General features: G+C 40.7%; 2 protein-coding genes across 5 annotated transcripts in view; one reads left to right on the top strand and one right to left on the bottom strand.

The window, feature by feature from the left end:
• The window catches only part of LOC105264749 (protein snail), a 34,731-nt gene extending 21,552 nt beyond the window's left edge, over positions 1-13,179 (top strand). The window contains exons 1-5 of one of the 4 annotated variants that reach the window (XR_892015.1): positions 5,528-7,472; positions 7,550-8,476; positions 8,724-9,190; positions 12,002-12,092; positions 12,254-13,179. Coding sequence is in view for 2 of the 4 variants with exons in the window: in XM_011301843.1 (XP_011300145.1) it covers positions 7,289-7,472; positions 7,550-8,476; positions 8,724-9,190; positions 9,600-9,644 (1,623 nt within the window). In the remaining 2 variants the exon portion in view is untranslated. Of the gene's footprint in view, positions 1-5,527; positions 7,473-7,549; positions 8,477-8,723; positions 9,191-9,599; positions 9,687-12,001; positions 12,230-12,253 lie in introns of those variants that run through there. The other 3 variants (XM_011301844.1, XM_011301843.1, XR_892016.1) reach the window with 3 other exon arrangements.
• A 99-nt stretch (positions 13,180-13,278) lies between these two features.
• On the bottom strand, positions 13,279-17,583 carry Afg3l2 (AFG3 like matrix AAA peptidase subunit 2). Its single transcript, XM_011301834.1, has 10 exons — positions 17,287-17,583; positions 16,753-16,879; positions 16,338-16,662; positions 16,151-16,244; positions 15,905-16,070; positions 15,716-15,851; positions 15,509-15,627; positions 15,170-15,445; positions 14,016-14,866; positions 13,279-13,847 (listed from the first exon to the last, which is right to left on the bottom strand). The coding sequence occupies exons 1-10, from the start codon at positions 17,371-17,373 to the stop codon at positions 13,551-13,553; spliced, it is 2,478 nt and encodes an 825-aa protein (XP_011300136.1). The 5' UTR covers positions 17,374-17,583; the 3' UTR covers positions 13,279-13,550.
• Between the last annotated feature and the right edge of the window lie 136 nt (positions 17,584-17,719).

The raw sequence follows: 17,719 nt of genomic DNA, 5'->3' as shown, positions 1-17,719 counted from the left end.
CTGGCCGAGGCTTGGTCGATTTCACTGGCATCTATACCCCCTCGAAACCCCACTAGTTCTTTAATGAAAGAGGGAGAGGAATATGTGGTTTTATTTCGTTCCGCCGGGCCCCCAGGGGTTGAGGGGATTTAAAGGGTCAATGTTTTATGCATTCTATTTTTTTTTTCTCCGATTGTTTTAGCTGGGTTCAATGCGGAAGTGTAACTCCTGATGGTAATCACACGACGAAGCCCCTGTTCTCTCTGAATTATTAATCGATCATTATCCCCGAAGGACCGTACATTCTGCGCTTTACGTTTACACCCCGCGGTTCGGGGAATTCGGGGAACAACAGGACTAGCGTGACTCGTGAAATTGCTTTATTTTTATCAATCCGTGAGATAGTGATGTGATTTTGACAATTTTTAAAGTTGATTTTTCGTTTCTCTTTATCTCCAGTATCGATGGACTCTTTTGAGAACAAATATCAGCGTTTATGTGGATAAATTCACGTGACAAATTCACCATTGGGGTTTATTTGTTGTCAAGTCCGCAAGGAGTTAGTCGTAAATCCTACTTTTCCGGGGTTTTTTTCAAAAGAGAGAATAACTCCATCGCACATAAATACGCTTCAACACCAACACATGGGGAATGGTAAAGGGAATGGCGACGGAGAGGGTGGGTGTGGGCGTGCGCGCGGGCGAATGCACACCAGTTGCGAATCTTTGCTCCCAGAAAACACGGCCAGCAAAGTCAACTACCTGTGGATATACCACTTGAATCTCTCTACCCCCTCTCTCACCCTTTTGCGTTATGTACACGCAGTGTCTATGTTACTCACACTCTTGCAGTTGCCTTTTCAAACTGAAAACACCTACCTCTAGTCCCCGAGATGCAAGAGGTGCATTCATTAGTCGAATTTTACCCAGTGTTTTCATGACTTTTTTTTTAAAGGTTTCTCCTTTTCCCTTTCACCATTATCTGGGGCAACTTCAAAGCTCGCACAGCTGATTAACGAGCCCCAACGAGGTAATGAGCGCATGAAATATGAAATCTCCTATCTGGAAATTATTTCTGGAGTCTTAATTACCGGTTCACGATGACACGTGAGTCATTCAGCGTGATTTCCCTCGGCGTGATTATTTAAAGGACAATAATAGGGGGAGCACTGTAAGGAAATTGTACTTTAAATTTATAATAATTCTTCAGTAATGATTCAATTAAGTTCATGGAGATTATAATTATTTTGTTTTCAGATATATGGGGTCGCGTGAATTTTTAAAAGTTATCCAACAATTTTCCTGAATTTACAATCTATTGAAAAATTTATTGTGGTTGATGTGAAATTTTGACGATGAGCATTCATTGAAAAATCAATCATCACGTACCGTACGTATGTATAGAACCCAATTGTAAATTAAGAGACCGTTTTTAATTAAAATTCAGTTAAGGCTCATATAATTGGAAATTCTGATGACATTAAGACCGAAAGTTGGAGAAATTTTCGTGAGTGTAGTCTGAGAGGTTAAGATTGATGATGAAAAAGTGGCTGATAAAAGAAAAACAAGAAAATTGGTGACGCGAGAGTTTTTAGGTCGATTCTCATGCTACCGGATGGGTGTGGAGTGGGAGAGATAGGGATAGCCACGCGCGGATAAGATATTACTAGATTGATAAGGCCATCGTTGAATTGCGTGCTTGTGAGTTTATTTATGGCTGACAAGCAAAGTGAGACGCTTTTGTGAGTTGAGCTCTGGTTAATTTCATTCACTGATTACTGGCATTTAAACGTGAAAGGTGAGACCCTGAGACAAACGTGTGATTTTAGGTGCACTCGGAGTTATACCGTGGCTGTTGTATAGTCATGGATTTAATGGTTTTCTACCCTTAAACACGGAGAGAATCGAATCGGGACCTAAATCAGGAGGTGCTCTAGGGCTCTCATAAATTATTGCGAGCATCGAGCCAAAGCCACCCCCTAAACCCCTCAACCCCCTCGGGCGAACGTTACGAACCAAGAAGAGGAGGCATGCAGTGTTGCACATACACATACATGTTAGTTGTGTTATATACATAGTTTCCTCCGTGATTCTCTATCTCACTCGAGTTTCTCATCGATTTCACTGGGGTGGAGACTCCACTCGGGCCTGCCCACGAGCCTAATCGATCCTACTGCCTCTTGGAAAACCATTTCGAATCGGGAGATTACCAATGTAAATATTATTCTTTCTTTAAACTTCTTCACGAATGTCAATGTTGAATGGCTATTTGTTATTTACTCTTTTTTTTTCTCTTGGTGGGTTGCAAGTCAAGTGGACTAATGATGCTAATATTTGAACGATTTCTTCCTCACTGTTCGTTCAGAGAGACCTCTTGGAGACCCTAATTATGATGGAGATTAAATAGCCACTGGCTCATACAGAAGCAGACTGCAGTCCGTGGAAATCATTGCCATTTTCAAATGAAACTGTTGCATCTTTGATTAGCGGATTCGGAGATGGTACTGAGGGAGATTGGTTTTTATTTCCCTCGGGTATTTTAGAAAAAATTGAATTGATGGAATTTTCACGAATCGGTAGTAATTGATAACTAATAATAAATGACAGGGTAATTGAAATATAGGACATCTATTATTTATTCTTAACGAAAAATTATGAATAATGGTAATTCACAGATGGAAATAGTAGTTTGAAAAATTTTTGAAAACAGCGACGGGTTTTTGAATGAATGAATTATTTTGAACTTGGGTGAAATTGAATGTAAATACGTAATCACCCGACGAGAGTTAGTCGTGTTAAATAATGCAACAACGTTGGCATTAACTCAATTCCGTTAATTTGAAAATTTCCGAGAGGATGGGCCCGATGAGGCTAAATACCACGGCGAAGGAAAAATAGAGATATAAAATAGCTCGGGCAGACTGATTGATCAGAGAAAATAGGAAAATTCGATTTAACGAAAGTACGGGTACGTTAGTCCGATGGCAATCGGTGAAATTGGCCGATACGAACAGTAGTCGGAGGGGTAGAAATCGAATTGGACATTGAACGACTGCATTGCCCCGTACGAATTAAATGCTGATGACACAGAGAGAATTGTCGATGTGAGACAGAATGAGGGGGGGAGAGTGAGCCGAGGATACGTAAACTGTGACGCTGTTGCAGAATGGCAACACGTCCATCATTATTCAAGTCTCGACCCTCTTTTACGGTGGGCTCTCTGGGTTTGGGGTCGTCGAACTAGTAGAGGAAGCGAATCCATCGTGTGTGTGAGTGTGTCTACTAGCTGAGGAGCCCAATAAACTCCCTCCAGTTATAACTTGAGGGGTGGTTGAAAATGACAATGGCGTTGACTCTCAGTGCCAGGGCTTTTTGAGGGAAAAAAAAAAATCTCCAAGGGGGAGGTAAAAGGGAAATGTAGGGAACATGCCAGAGACATCCGGAGACTCCCCCTGGTACTTTGCGATGGGACACAACTGTGATATTTTTCTTTCCTCCATTTTTCCGCCCTCTCCCTCGTTTACCCTGTCCCCGATGCGTCCCAACCGATATGTATTCCAAGGAATCGTCCCCCTTTTTTTTTTTTTTTTGAATTGAAGCGGGGCATGGGGATTCCTGTGACTCATCTTCCCCTTTTATGACTTGGAATCAAACACTTGATGTACATCACGTCTCGGAATATTTGCCCAAGCGTTTACGCTTCGGATTCCGTGGGGAAAAATTCTCCAACCCCTCGGCTATAGTCTGCAGCGTCAGCTGCACATCTGCAACAGTTCAATAAAATCGAATTTCCATTGGGGAGGGATGGGACATTTTTATTCAGATTTTATTAATTAAAATCCTTGGGTTTTCTATTTGTATAGGGTTCAATTTCCGGGCTCACTCACCTGGTGAAATTCATCGATGACGTTATACCACAGCTCCGGAGTATAAATGATATTGAAATTCAGAGGATGGAATTCAGTATTTCATCGTTTTCGTTTGAATTGTATTATATCGAGGGGCTGTTTTTATTTAGTTAATATCTGTGGAATAAAAAGGTTTTTGTTCACTTGACGAAAATCCATTGCCGTTGCCGAACGACGAACTACGACGTCGTATTGGTCGCTCGGCAACGGTTCGTGTTTCCGTGCACCTCGCATTCAATAATTCGCGCTGGGGGGCAGCTTGCCGAGGCCTCTCGCTTCCTCCACCCTCTTTCACCCTCTCACCCTCTCGCCCTCTCACCCTCTCATGTATATACCGAACGAGTGTCTGCAGCACTAGCCCCGGGGCTGGTTTATAGCTTGCCAACTGCGGTCTCTATTTTTCCTCTCCCCTCCTCTTTTTGCACTCCGACACCAGTCAGACTGCTCTCAAACATTTTTATCACGATAATTAACGTGTCACGTTGACAAAAAAAAATGGAAAAGTTCACTTAGACAAGCCGAAAGAGAAAAATAAAATGATTGTCGTCAAATAAATGTTTCTCGTTTTTTCACCTTCCGCAAAGTCTGATAAAAAATTGTTAAATCCACGTGGAAATTTTTTACCTACATGGCCCCTATTTTTCAATCTACCTCGAACCGTTGAATTCTACGTGGAAGTCCCTTTGAGACGAACGAGCTGAGAAAAAAAATGTAGTAAAACCAGGCGCGTAAGTCTCAGACATCAAAGGCTAGCTCGGCGATTGCATTCATAAATAAAATGCAGACTGAATTATGAAAGTACATCTACCCCATCCATCTTCATTCATCAGCTATCAAATTGAAAATGGTTAAAAAAACTATAAATTTAATAGAAATAAGAAAAAGCCGCTGGAAATAGTATTGAGCTCCAGTCGTCGCTCGGACGGAACTTTAATTATTCATCAGAACTATTAATTAGTCGAGACAATTTTTGCTCACCGACTCGGCGAGCTGATGGCCGCGGAGTCTGCCGAATACTCGAAGACTAGGAAATCCCCTGTAAATTCAGGCACCCCTCGGGGGGTTTAAAAAAAAGGATAATGAAAAGCGGTGTATTGGCGAGTGGTATGGTTTGTCCTCGGGGGGTGGCGCGCGACGCGTTGCCGCGTCTGGCGTCGTTATCGATTGGTCGGAGAGGCGTACGCGAGGGTGGCTTGAAAAAGGGGTGTGCAGTAACCCGAGGGGTAGGTGGGGGTGTGCAACGAGCTTTCCATGGGTTAGAGGGAGAGCCCAGGGAATAACGTGCAGCGCCGTACTATCTGGCGGTAACAGGTGTTGGTCTGGTGGCCCGAACTTGTAAAATCGATGGATGGCGCATCGCCGAGGCGACGCCGAAGGAGAGTATTCTCTCCTCCGTGGATGGCCCTGCCACTGGGTTACCCGTTGGTTTCTTCCCCTACCCAATGAGATCCACTCGGTATCTTTTATTTTTTCGACAAGGGTTCCAAGTGAAGGCAGTAGCGTCGCATCAAGAGGCCCACCGCATCGACCTGGGGCGAAAGAAGAGGCATAGGCCCCAGCAAGGGGAAAAAAATCCCCCTGGTTTGTCAATTCAGCCGTCACCGAGGGGTTGCTTATATTGAAATGGTTGTATGCCGTTGATTGAACGCAGGCGCGAATAACGTGGAACACGGGGGCGTCGTGAACGCGGCAGTTGCACCCCAGCCACACCCGGACGAGCCATGTAGTCGGTCTACCCTCCGCACTACGGCGGACAATTGTTGCTTCTGCGCCCACAGGTGGGTATACCCTTAATACTTGGATAACCATCGTGTTTTAACAGTTAAAAGTACACCTGGACAAAAGACTAGTATCTCATCCAGTGATTTAACGTGCGGTTGTACCGATTGATCGATTATTATCGGTGATAATAACGAGTGGGGGATAACGTGAAATTGGCAAAGTGCGTTTTAACCCCGGGCGAAGCAGCCCATGGATGAGTGTAGTGGTGGGCAATACTTGTTATATAGCACGTAGGGCATTGGTGAGGTTTGGTTGTATGCATTTGTATGTGCCGGTTGTGTGCAAGGTATAATACGTACTGGTGGGGTAGTTGGTGGTGGTGGTGGTGCTGGCGTCGGGGGATGCTACGAGGGTAAAGGGGCTTGCACACTCTCGCCGCAGCGAGTCAGAGTCCAATCCGGGGTTGTATCACTTGGACTTTTTTTTTCTCTCTACCCTTAATGCATTCACACCCTCGAAGCCTTTGCCAGCGACTAATTCCTTGGAATCGTGGGAGGGCCTCGCGCCCCTTCATCCTTGGTGATGCACTAGAAGCTCAACTATTGTATTTTCTTAACAATGAGGAATTCCTATGAGTGGGAATATTGTGAGAATTGAAGAAGGTGTACAGCGCGTTATCGACCAACGGTTGAAAGGCTGTGGTGCGGCCCCCCTCGACCTGTTGTCCAACTTGTTGCTCGTCCTGTGTGATATTCGCCTTTGGGTACTCAAGCCTCTTGGTACTTGTATTGATGCATTGACTTTTTGTGGCTAGACATTTTGTTTAGCTTAGCGAGAAAACTTTCAGTCATGTTTGCAGAATGCACATCATTCAGACCATTGAATTCATGCTCTCGTCAATTTTTCAATTGCGGCCTCACAAATTGAGAGAAATGCGAGAATCAATAAGATACTTTGGTGATCCTAGGTATATTATACATCAGGAGTTTTATCAATGTCATGATAATGTTATACCGTAGTTGTTAGAGGTAGCGCAAGTGACTGATTATTAGAAACAAGAACAAACATTTTTTGATTATATTAATGTAAGTAGTTCTATTGGTAATTATCTTCCACCCACGTGAATACAACGAAAGCAATACTTAAAACAAGGTACATTATATATTAGATTAACAATAAGAACAAATGGTACACTTGGAGGGATTATAAACAATATCGGGAGAATTTAATATCGAAATATTGTTCACTCTTTGTTGATAAGGTAACGGAATAATTCAAGAGGTGTTCACCTCTTTTTTTCGATAAAGTCCAATTTACGACCAGAGATTTTAATTGAATTAGCTCACACCCTAGCTCACTTTGTAATAAAACAAATATTTAACAAAACGTATTTTAATAATTGAAATTATCAAAAACACTCTCTGTAAAAGCGTGCAACGACGTAGAATTTATAGTCTGCAAGAAAAGTAATTCGACTAAACACATACGAGATAACAATTACTTGTCTTGTTTGCCTCTGTTCATAATTAAATATAATAATCGATGTGAAGAACCTCTCCAGCAGATTGGTGTTTACATTTTTATATAAAGAAAAAGAAGAGTAAAGTAGAAATTAGTGATAGGGTGTTTGCCGAGTGAATAAAATCGTTAACAAAGGGATACAAAATAAATAAATAAAAAATGCCGAGGTGTTACATGGTGAAGAAAGCCTTGTGCAACAAGTACATGAGCGTGACCAGAGGCTTTGAGTCATGGGGAAGAAGCAGGGACTCACCATCCCCTGAACCTAGTCAATCACTGGTAGAGCTATCGACACCATCCCCAGTCTCTCCACCGTCATCCGTCTCACCCACGCCAGCTCAAGGTAAATATGCTCCTCCATCGGGCGTAATCTCCAGGTAAACAAAAGGAAAATCAAAAAATTCATCATTTCCATTTCAGAAACTCAAACATCAAACATGGAAGTGATAAAGATGGAATCGGAGATACATATAACTGATACTATAACCCAAGTGCCCACTGAAGAGTCCCCATCATTAGACCCACAATCAGAGCCATTAGATCCATTAGCAGACACCATAACATCCCATTCTGAATCAACTAATCCCATAATTCAGATAAGCTCATCATCGCCACCACCATTAGTTCTAATTCAGCCGGAGCCAATTTATCAGACTGTTGGCGTGGACTCAATGAGATCACGCAGTGTCATCCAAGAGACACCATTGTTCAGAGACAGATCAGCAGCCGAGACAGAGGCAGCTCATGACCTTCTTGAATTATCGAGGTCACTGCCGCCCTTGCCACCACCTAGTGTTGCCATTGGTCCCCAGAATGTCCTCGAATCTCCACCAACGGAGAATGTCCAGGAGATCAGTATCTACCAGCCAACGGAATCTCCAATTTACCAAGTGAACACCATTGATCTTGGGGGGACAACGCTTTATCAACAGCCGACTGGTATTATCTATGAACCAGCGACACTTATGCAGCAGGGGCCAGCTGGTGTCTTCATACCACTGTCCCCAGTCCAGGAGATACTGGTCGCCTACACACCACCGACTATTCCATCCATTCTTGCCTCGCAACCAACGATAGGTGCACCACCCCTCACACCACCTACGTCGGAATGCAGCAGTGATATCGAGAATAATAATCCAAATACCCAGACCAATTCGAGGGATAAAGAGGTGCAGACCATTGCCGATCAGGCGGAAGTCAAACCGGCTAGCTACACGTTTGATACACTATTGGTTTCGGATGGAAGATCGAAGAATAAGAGGGCTGGTGGCAGTGGCTCCGAGGCTGAGAGCAGCTCTGAACAACCGGAGACATCCAGGTCCGGGAGATATATATGTTGTGAGTGTGGTAAGTTCATCTTTGTCATTTCATCTCTTTTATTTATCTAAATACAGGAAAGGGCCCAAGTTAAACGCACCGAGTCAGTTCTCAGTTAGAATACCCCAATTTGTTTAAAAAAAACTTGAGATGAGAAATGTCTGATTAATTTTGAGAAGCGAGGCGTATTCGGAGGATTATTTTTCTCATCCCGACGTGAAGAAGAATATTTCATAGGAGAGATGAAAAAATAAAAAAAAAATTCATATACTTGCAGGGAAACAATACGCGACATCGTCCAACTTGTCGAGACACAAGCAGACCCATCGCAGTATTGACTCGCAGTCAGCAAAAAAATGCATCCACTGTGGCAAGGCCTACGTGAGTATGCCAGCACTAGCGATGCACGTGCTCACCCACAAGTTGACCCACAGCTGTGGTGTATGTGGGAAAATGTTTTCACGTCCCTGGTTACTCCAGGGACACTTACGCAGCCACACTGGTGAAAAACCATACGGCTGTGCCCACTGTGGCAAAGCATTTGCCGATCGTTCCAACCTGCGTGCCCACATGCAGACACACTCGTCTGATAAAAATTACGAGTGCCCAAAGTGCCATAAATCATTTGCACTCAAGTCATACCTCAACAAGCATCTTGAGTCAGCATGTCAGCGGGAGAATGGTGATGACAGCAGTAATGATGTCGATACACCGGGTTGTCATGTTGATACGCTAAATATCGAGGTAACATGCTAGATTACTCGCTTCGAAATTGTCATCGTTATATTTTCCCCATGGAGAACTGATGCGCTTAAAGAGGCAGGTAAATGCACATCAGTTGCTGAGAATCGTCAGTTGGTAGTGGGAAAAAATTGGGCGAATTTTCGCGTGAGATTTGACGCTGTTATGCGAATAAAACGCGGTGACCCCGATTGTCACGATGAAGTTGGTTTCATCCGGCGACGATATCGATTCATCCCGGTATGTGTTCCCTGTTGAGGCTTATCCCCCCGAGGGTCCCCCGCACTCTATTCCGCATAGGATCTTTCCTCTCCCCAACAAATTTTTTTTTTACTATTTTTTTTTTCACTTTGTTTTTTATTGAAGCCTCTCTTTCTCACGTCTTTTTTATTCTTTCACATCCACTCTGTAGCGATCGTATGCAACGCTACGTGGCCCCACGGAGGAGAGCACTTGAGCCTATCACTGACACGTCAACGACACACGGCCGTGACGATGGAGTCTCAGTACGAAGGGAAAATATAAAAGAGTTATGACAATGTGGAAGACCCGATGGGGACAATGTGGAGAATAATATCATTCGGATCACCGAATATTCGTGCCGCATCTAGTCACTCCACTGATACGCCAATACGCTTATTTCTTGAAAAAAATTGTGAATTTATCAAGAGATTACTTGACATTCCTTAGGTTCCTAGGTGACAGAAAACAAACATCGAAAAATATAAGAAATATTGAATGGCTTTTCCTCAACCCACTCCACAACCATTACTATAAATCTGTCTTTATCCCATTTATCGAGCGGATTTTAATATTTCTATGAGCCATATCGCGTGATTCACCGTATTTACATTTATTCTCAGGAAGAGGGAACGCAAAGTGTTGAATTGGTAACGACGATCGGTCGATTTATTTATTATTTTCTTTTCTCTTTATGGTATTTCATTTTTCAAACGAAAAAAAGACGCAGGATAATACCTCGCGTGGAATTCAGGGTAGTTTCATGACAATTTATATCTTTGAATCGATCGTTGTGAATACAGACTGGGGTTTTAAAATGGGGATGAAGAGGAAGAAGGAAATGATTATTTTTTTAGTTAAAGTTAGTGCACGAATTCCCTTAAATACGTCCAGACTGTTAGGTAGTTTTTCAAGTAAACTTCGATGATTGTTGTTGTAGTATTTATTTCTTGATTTACGTCTGGAGAAATTCGATGGAAAATCACTTGAAAATTGTGTTTACGGAAGATGATTATTATCGATAAAAACGAAGTACATTACGGTAGGTTCGTTATTGAATTTTTCCAGGCGTGGACAACTCGTTTTGAATTCGTTTCTTCAGTCTCTAGCCTGCAGCTGTAGTTTGCCAAAACTATAATTATTGGAAATATCAAAGCTGAACACGGTAATGTTACTTAACATTCGTTATGTAATTCGATAATGGATCATCATCAACATTTAACAAGGGAATGTGACCCACCTGTTGAATCCATAGTGACCATTGGCAAAAGGGTTACTGTGACCTGGCCTTTCCTATTCTCTCTTTCACTTGAATTATAAAACTACACTACAGTGTGTATATACAATACATCTACCCACGCGCTGTTAAATAGATTATGAGTCACGTTAGTCCCCATCACCGATCGATACTTTATTTTCCACAAGGATTCTTCTTTAAGACACTGAGGTGGGAGACATCACTACTGTAAGAACGCTGGAGAAACGATTTCTGTGTTAATTTTTTGTTTTACCATTTTATTTCCTCATTGTGATGAATTTTTGTTATGATTTTTTTTGTATTCTATCGAACGATAGAAATAAAAAAAAACTTGATGAGATTATTTGGTAATTAGTGATACGACGGGGCTTTGCTTTTTATACATTAAATTCTAGTCATAATTGCTTTATCGATAAGAGAGTTATTTTACTTACTAAGGCTTTACGATTTTTCAGTCGATGATAGCTCTCGGTTAGCGGGATTTTAAGTAAATTTGTAGTTTTTAGTAGTTAGGAAGAGTATGTAGGATGCTAGCTGATGCGGGGTCGAGTGGCGAGAATGAGAGAATTACAGTTGAGTGATGTATTATTCAGCGTGCTCGTACGTACATTGCGATAGAGAATTTCAAATACAAATTTTCAGGATGAGATTATTGGATGAGGGGGTCTGGAATAATGGAACTCAACGAATATATGAGGAATGCGATGATTGAATGGATTCTGAGGGGTCACGTTGAAGCCATGACGTTGTGATTTTTCACTGCTAGCCAATCTGACAATGCCAGATAAATTATTACTAAGGTATTGAATCAATGATGGTCATGAGGATGAGATAATCACAACGAGTATTTTCATATCGTACTGATAGCCACTGGCTTCTGCTTTGTTTCCCGATTAATTGATGAATCCATCGATCGTGGGAATTTTAGTAGTTGCAGTTGCAAATTTCTAGGCACATCCATTAATCTAATCGTCATCTTATTAGAGTCAGTACTCGGCAGTCAATCGAATATTCATATAAGAGAATGATATATGATGAAATCGTAACGGTAGTCAATAAATATTGTGTAGGGTTTTTCTCGGATAAAGTGAAAATCATTTTGGATATAACGTTTGACAGAAAATTAAATAATTGAACCCCTCCCTTCCCCTTTCGAAATTAAAAGCGAATGCTGAAATTACTGAGCGACATTGCATGTGCTGAATATGATGAATTTATCGAGTGTGTGTTGGAGAAATGAGTAATTGTCCTGATGAATATTAAATGAACCTTTTTTATCCATTTATTCGTTACTAACGAGAGTGTGAAATTTGCAGAGACGTGAATTTATGGGCAGGCTACAGAACTGAATACACGTAGTGGTCGGAATAATGTCTGTCATCTGCTGATACAATTATAAATGCACAGGTGACATTATTCATATACCAAAAGAAGAAATTGTAATGTGAGCCTCATGTATCGACTAGTGTCTTTTTAATTCCATTAATAAGAATTAATTAGTACCCGTGAATGGGAAAAAATTGAAATATTCAAACACGATCATATCTGACTTTGGCTTTTTTTTTTAGAATGAACACGGAATTAAAAATTAAGATTCTAGTGGAGAAAAGGGAGAAACCAAACTCACAAGACGTAGGGTCTAGAATTAGTGTGATACAAGGTACGACAAAGCAATAATTTAGTGATTGTATGATATTGGAATTAGTGATTATAGACAACTAAGTTATCGTACTTTCGGAACTTATATATTTACTCGATAAAATCAATATAGTTTTGTAGAATGCGTCAAAAAAATGAAAAATAAAAAAATTACAAAAATGATAAAATTGAAAAAAAAAAAATTACACATTGAAGGTTTTTTCGATTAGCGAGATTTTCTCGAGATTTTTCTCGGATCAAATGATCAAAAATTCAGAGAACACTTTGAATATTTACAAAAAATCACAATGAATTTTTCATTTACGTTGATTGGATGATAAATCAATGCGACTGCACGTACCAGTTTGAAACGCAAACACGCTCGCAATATTTCACATAAATAATGATAAATAAATGAAATTCAATGAATGAGAAACACAGACGATTCAATAATTAATAAAACGTAGGTGCCAAATTTGTGTGTGCTATAATCAAATCGATATTCAAAAATTTGGAAAGTCGATTAATGATGTGCACCGCTGATTAATACCGATTCATATCCAGAGATGATAATTAAAGTGTTGAATTAACCAGTTTGTGGAAGAGGAGGGCTGCGAGGGGCCGATGGAATATCTGCCGGTGCCTTCATTACAATAATTACATCGGAGAATATTCAACAAAGTGCAAAGAATTTAATTCCCCAACTATCTCAGTGTATTTCTTGCAATAATAACGATCGATACAAAATAGGAAGAGCAATGACTACTGACATAATGGGCCATAGCCGAGGCGATGCCCTTCGCAGATGAATAAAACAAATGAGAGAGATTGTATACCTACCAAAACGCACTCGGCGTTATTCACAACTAGTCACAGACACTACTTGTTACAATTAAACGGCAGACAAGATACCACGTATGTACTTACAGTATTTAAGGGTAAATGAAACAAGATCTTTTAATTGCATCGAGGAAAATTTGTAAACTTTATTAAATTATACGTTGCAAAAGGAACGTTTCGTATTCGCTCGATTTCCCAAATAAAATATTTCAATAATACAAATGGTGTAGTTGTTATTCATCCTCAATGTGTGGCGTAAATGATAAATCCCGGCAATCGTGTAAAACAAACTGTCAATTAATGTACGATATATTTTTCGTTAAACTATTATACAAAGTACGAGGTACACGAGAAGAACTAGAATCTACAGGTGGACGAGAAACTTAATTACAATCTCGGTTGGGATTCATCCTTGGGTGGTTTTGTCGATGCCGCGGGCACTTTGTCCTCGGGGAGTAGTTCTTTCTTCTCCTTACCATCTTTATCACCTGATTCTTTACCTGTACTGTCTTTTGAGATGTTCCAGTCTTTGAGGCCCTCCGGTAGGGAGGTGTCTTCCTCGAAGGAGCCTGTACCCTCGACAAATTGCTCGTACGTGGATTTCTCGGGGAAGGGTCGTGGTCCCAGTAATTCAATCATGTCGTCTCTGCTTAGAATTTCCTTGGCGAGTAATCTTTCACCTACCTGGATACATATAACCATTAAAAAAAATTAGTAAAAAAATTGATTCTTACAAAAAATTCGTAGGGTATGTGAAATAGCTAATGTACAATTTGTGAGGATGCATAAATAACGGAGTATTTCAGACAAACTGCCTCATTTACATTATAAACGAGCAAAATAATGATTTACCTTGGACACATCATCTTTGTGCTTCACCAGAAGCTCCTTCGTTCGTTCATATGCCTTTTTAATGAGGTCCCTGACTTCCTGATCGATCATTTGTGCAGTAAACTCCGAGTAGGGTTTATCCAGGACCATTTCCCCAGGTTGAGGTTGTTCAAAACTGATCTGGCCTACTTTTTCGTTCATTCCATAACTCGTTATCTGTGAGTACGCTATTTTTGTTATTTTCTGCAAATCATCCTGTGCACCTGTGGTTATTCTGTTGAAAAATATCTCCTCGGAGACACGACCACCGAGTGTCATACACATACGATCGAACAATTGCTCGGTAGAGTAGAGATACTGCTCGCGAGGCAAGTACTGTGCATAACCGAGTCCCTTGCCACGAGGAATGATTGATACTTTGAGAATGGGATCTGCGTGCTCGAGATACCATCCCGCAACAGCATGCCCGGCCTCGTGATAAGCCACTGTTTTCTTCTCCTCAGGCTGGAGGACATTGGTCTTCTTCTCCATGCCAGCCACAACTCTATCAATGGCTGCCTCGAAATTCTTCATCTCAATATTATTTGAGAGATCACGAGCTGCTATGAGAGCTGCCTCGTTACACACATTGGCAATGTCAGCTCCAGTGAAACCGGGAGTTAATGATGCCATTTTTCGTGCCAGTGCTTCTTTGTCGAGTGTCGTTTTCAGAGGCTTCAAGTGAACTTTGAATATCGATGCACGACCCTTAATATCAGGGGCTGGCACGAATATCTGTCTGTCGAAACGACCTGGACGCAATAGCGCTTTGTCCAAAATGTCAATTCTGTTGGTTGCTGCTAGCACTACTACATTTGTCGTTGTATTAAAACCTTTGGAAAACGAATTTTACAAAAATTTTAAGGGGTGTTTACTGTGAAAAATGATCACGCCTAGAGCAGAAATAAATTCCGCGAGAGCGTGGGTTTTTTCTATTTCTTTGAATTCGAATCTTTTAATGAACCAACTACTGATTTTACACATATATCCGTCGTAGATGATGATAAAACCTTCAGAGCCGGGAAAAATTTTAAAATACAATTCTTTCTTTTCACTTCCGTCTAAAGGCGATAATCTCTGTGGTATCACGATTTATCAATATTATCGTACAGTTTAATTATTCGGAATTTTCTTACCATCCATCTCGACCAAAAGCTGATTCAAAGTATTCTCCTGCTCTGAGTGTCCCGAAAAATTTCTCCCCCCACGTTTTCTCCCAACTGCATCAATCTCGTCGATGAATAATATACAAGGAGCGTGTTTACGAGCCATAGCGAACATATCACGAACCCTTGACGGACCTACGCCGACAAACATTTCCAGGAACTCCGACCCAGACACTGTGATGAATGGAACGTTAGCCTCACCAGCCGTTGCCTTCGCCAGGAGTGTTTTACCAGTGCCAGGGGGGCCTGGAAATTTTTATAATTCATTAAAATCGTGAAAGAATAATTCATTGGCCTGAGGAAACGGACCTGTGAGGATTGCTCCTTTGGGTATCTTGGCACCCAAGTCTATATACTGTTGAGGGTTCTTGAGAAAATTTACGAATTCCATTATTTCGATTTTCGCTTCTTCACAGCCAGCCACATCCCTGACAAAATGAATGAGTTTTGTCACAACATTTTATTATTTAAAATTGATGAGAGAATAAGCTGTAGCGTTATCTGTTCTGAATTTACTTGAATCTGACACCAATTTGATTAGAATTAATCAACTTTGCTGTAGACTCCATGACACCACCAAACAGTCCACCTCCTTTTCCACCTTTGCCACCCATAAATGAAGCGGATCTACGCATTGCAGATATCAGCAGTCCTGTAAACTCTCAGGTGATCACAAAGAACAAGATCAATCCGACAAGGACTTACCAATGATGAGAAGTGTTGGAAGATATGAAATAATCGTTCCTGCTTCAACTTCTGATTTATAAATAACTGGAAGATGATTCTGTGGCTCAATGTTCAACTCTAGTTGAGCGTTCTCGAGATTTCTCTCGAATGTATCGGCACTGCCGATATTAAACCACAGTGATGTCTGAATAATAATAAAAAATAACACTTTATTAGTTCCATAAAGTTGTTGACGAGTTCAGTAAGAAAATATTCAATACTCACTGAGCCATCAACACTCTGACCAGGTAATAACCGAACTCGTACCCATTTTTTATTGACAACCTCTAATTTTTCGACTATACCTCTATTCAAATAACTGTGAAGAATGAACAAAATGTTAAATAGAATCTATGTGATTAGAAAACTACGACGATGAATATATGTTCTGAACGAATGGACTAAATTTTACCTGTATACAAATTCCCTCCATGTGATTTCTTTGCTTCCAACATCGAAGAAGGCCATGGCTCCAATAACACCGACAGCTCCAATGATCCCGGCAATGATCCACTTATCTCTGTCATTTCCGTCGAAGGGTTTGCTACCCCCCGGTCCTCCACCACCGCTTTTATTACTGGAGCCGAATAATCCCGATAAAAATTGATCTACTGGTGTTTCCTTGGGTCTTAAGGGAGGTGGTTTGAGAGGAGGAGTTGTGGATTTCTGTCCGCTCTCAGCTGACTTAGCCTCCTTCGGAGCTTCCTCAGCTGATTTCGGTGGCTCTTTAACACCACCTGGCAATTATAAATATCACATATACGAAATTGCAGAATTGGTCGTGGACTACAAAATCATTCAGACAAAAATATCTCACTGTTATTTACCTGGCTTAAAGAATTTTTCAAATCCTTTTGGAACCTTCTCTGATAATAATTTCCATTGTTGCTGTAATGAGCGCTCAAGCACCGATAATCTTGGATCATGCTTCAGTAATGATAAAGTTCGGTTGAGCTGAAATGAAATTGAATCAGCAGTGCATTGAGAAGGAGTTTTACATCCTTTGGAATCTTTCTCTCATAATACACTCCCTTTTCTACAATGATTTCTCGAGCACTGATAGTCACCAATGATAGTTTAATAATTATAAGTAGCTGGTGAATTAATACAAAATTTAAGCAGCAAGATTTCATTATTTCTTGTAATGTCAGAATTCCTTACAAAGGATATGTTTACTAAAAAATAAACTGATAAGAGAAGAAACCAGTCAATAACATTTGTATCTTTCTCGGGCACTTGCAAAGCAGAAAATTGTTAGTAAATGCATTGAAAAATGTACAATTATAACCAAATGATTCCCAAAAACTTGTTATATCACAACAGATCTGAGTTTCTAGGTTAGATAAATGTGGGGGGTCTACCTCAGTACGATTAATACGACCATTCTGCACTGATTTTAACACAAATCTCTCCAATTTACATGCCGATGATAACAACTGATGAGCCATAGTACGTCAATTAATATTTTATTTATCATGTAGAGTATGATGAAATTTATTGTTCAAGGGTGATACCGTTGATTCACTTGCGGTAAGAACCGGCTGGCTTACGCCATTTTTTATCATTTGCCATCACAACCAAATCCGAAATCAAATTACGCTGACAATAATTCTATTTGAAAGAATTTGAGATTTTATAAACGATCATTTTTATTGAAGAATTTTTAATGATGAGCCAATATTTAACGGTAATTCATTATTTGATTTTGTTATTTTCGTTTTGAAGAATTATTAGTCACTGAGTTGACTAGGGAGCTGAAACTGCACTCACTGCGCCAGCGCGAGTAAGATTCAG

Source organism: Fopius arisanus, unplaced genomic scaffold (assembly GCF_000806365.1).
Source record: "Fopius arisanus strain USDA-PBARC FA_bdor unplaced genomic scaffold, ASM80636v1 scaffold00025, whole genome shotgun sequence".
NCBI classification, from domain to species: Eukaryota; Metazoa; Arthropoda; class Insecta; order Hymenoptera; family Braconidae; genus Fopius; species Fopius arisanus.
Note: the sequence above shows the minus strand (reverse complement) of the source record. Positions and strands in the feature narration are given on the sequence as shown.

Excerpts from the sequence above, each read along its gene's own strand:
- Afg3l2 (XM_011301834.1), bottom strand. The coding sequence starts at position 17,373 with ATGGCTCATCAGTTGTTATCATCGGCATGTAAATTGGAGAGATTTGTG. Across the intron at positions 16,880-17,286 it reads GTCGTATTAATCGTACTGAG|CTCAACCGAACTTTATCATT; the intron begins GTAGACCCCCCA and ends ATTTCATTTCAG. Across the intron at positions 16,071-16,150 it reads GTCAGAGTGTTGATGGCTCA|ACATCACTGTGGTTTAATAT; the intron begins GTGAGTATTGAA and ends ATTATTATTCAG.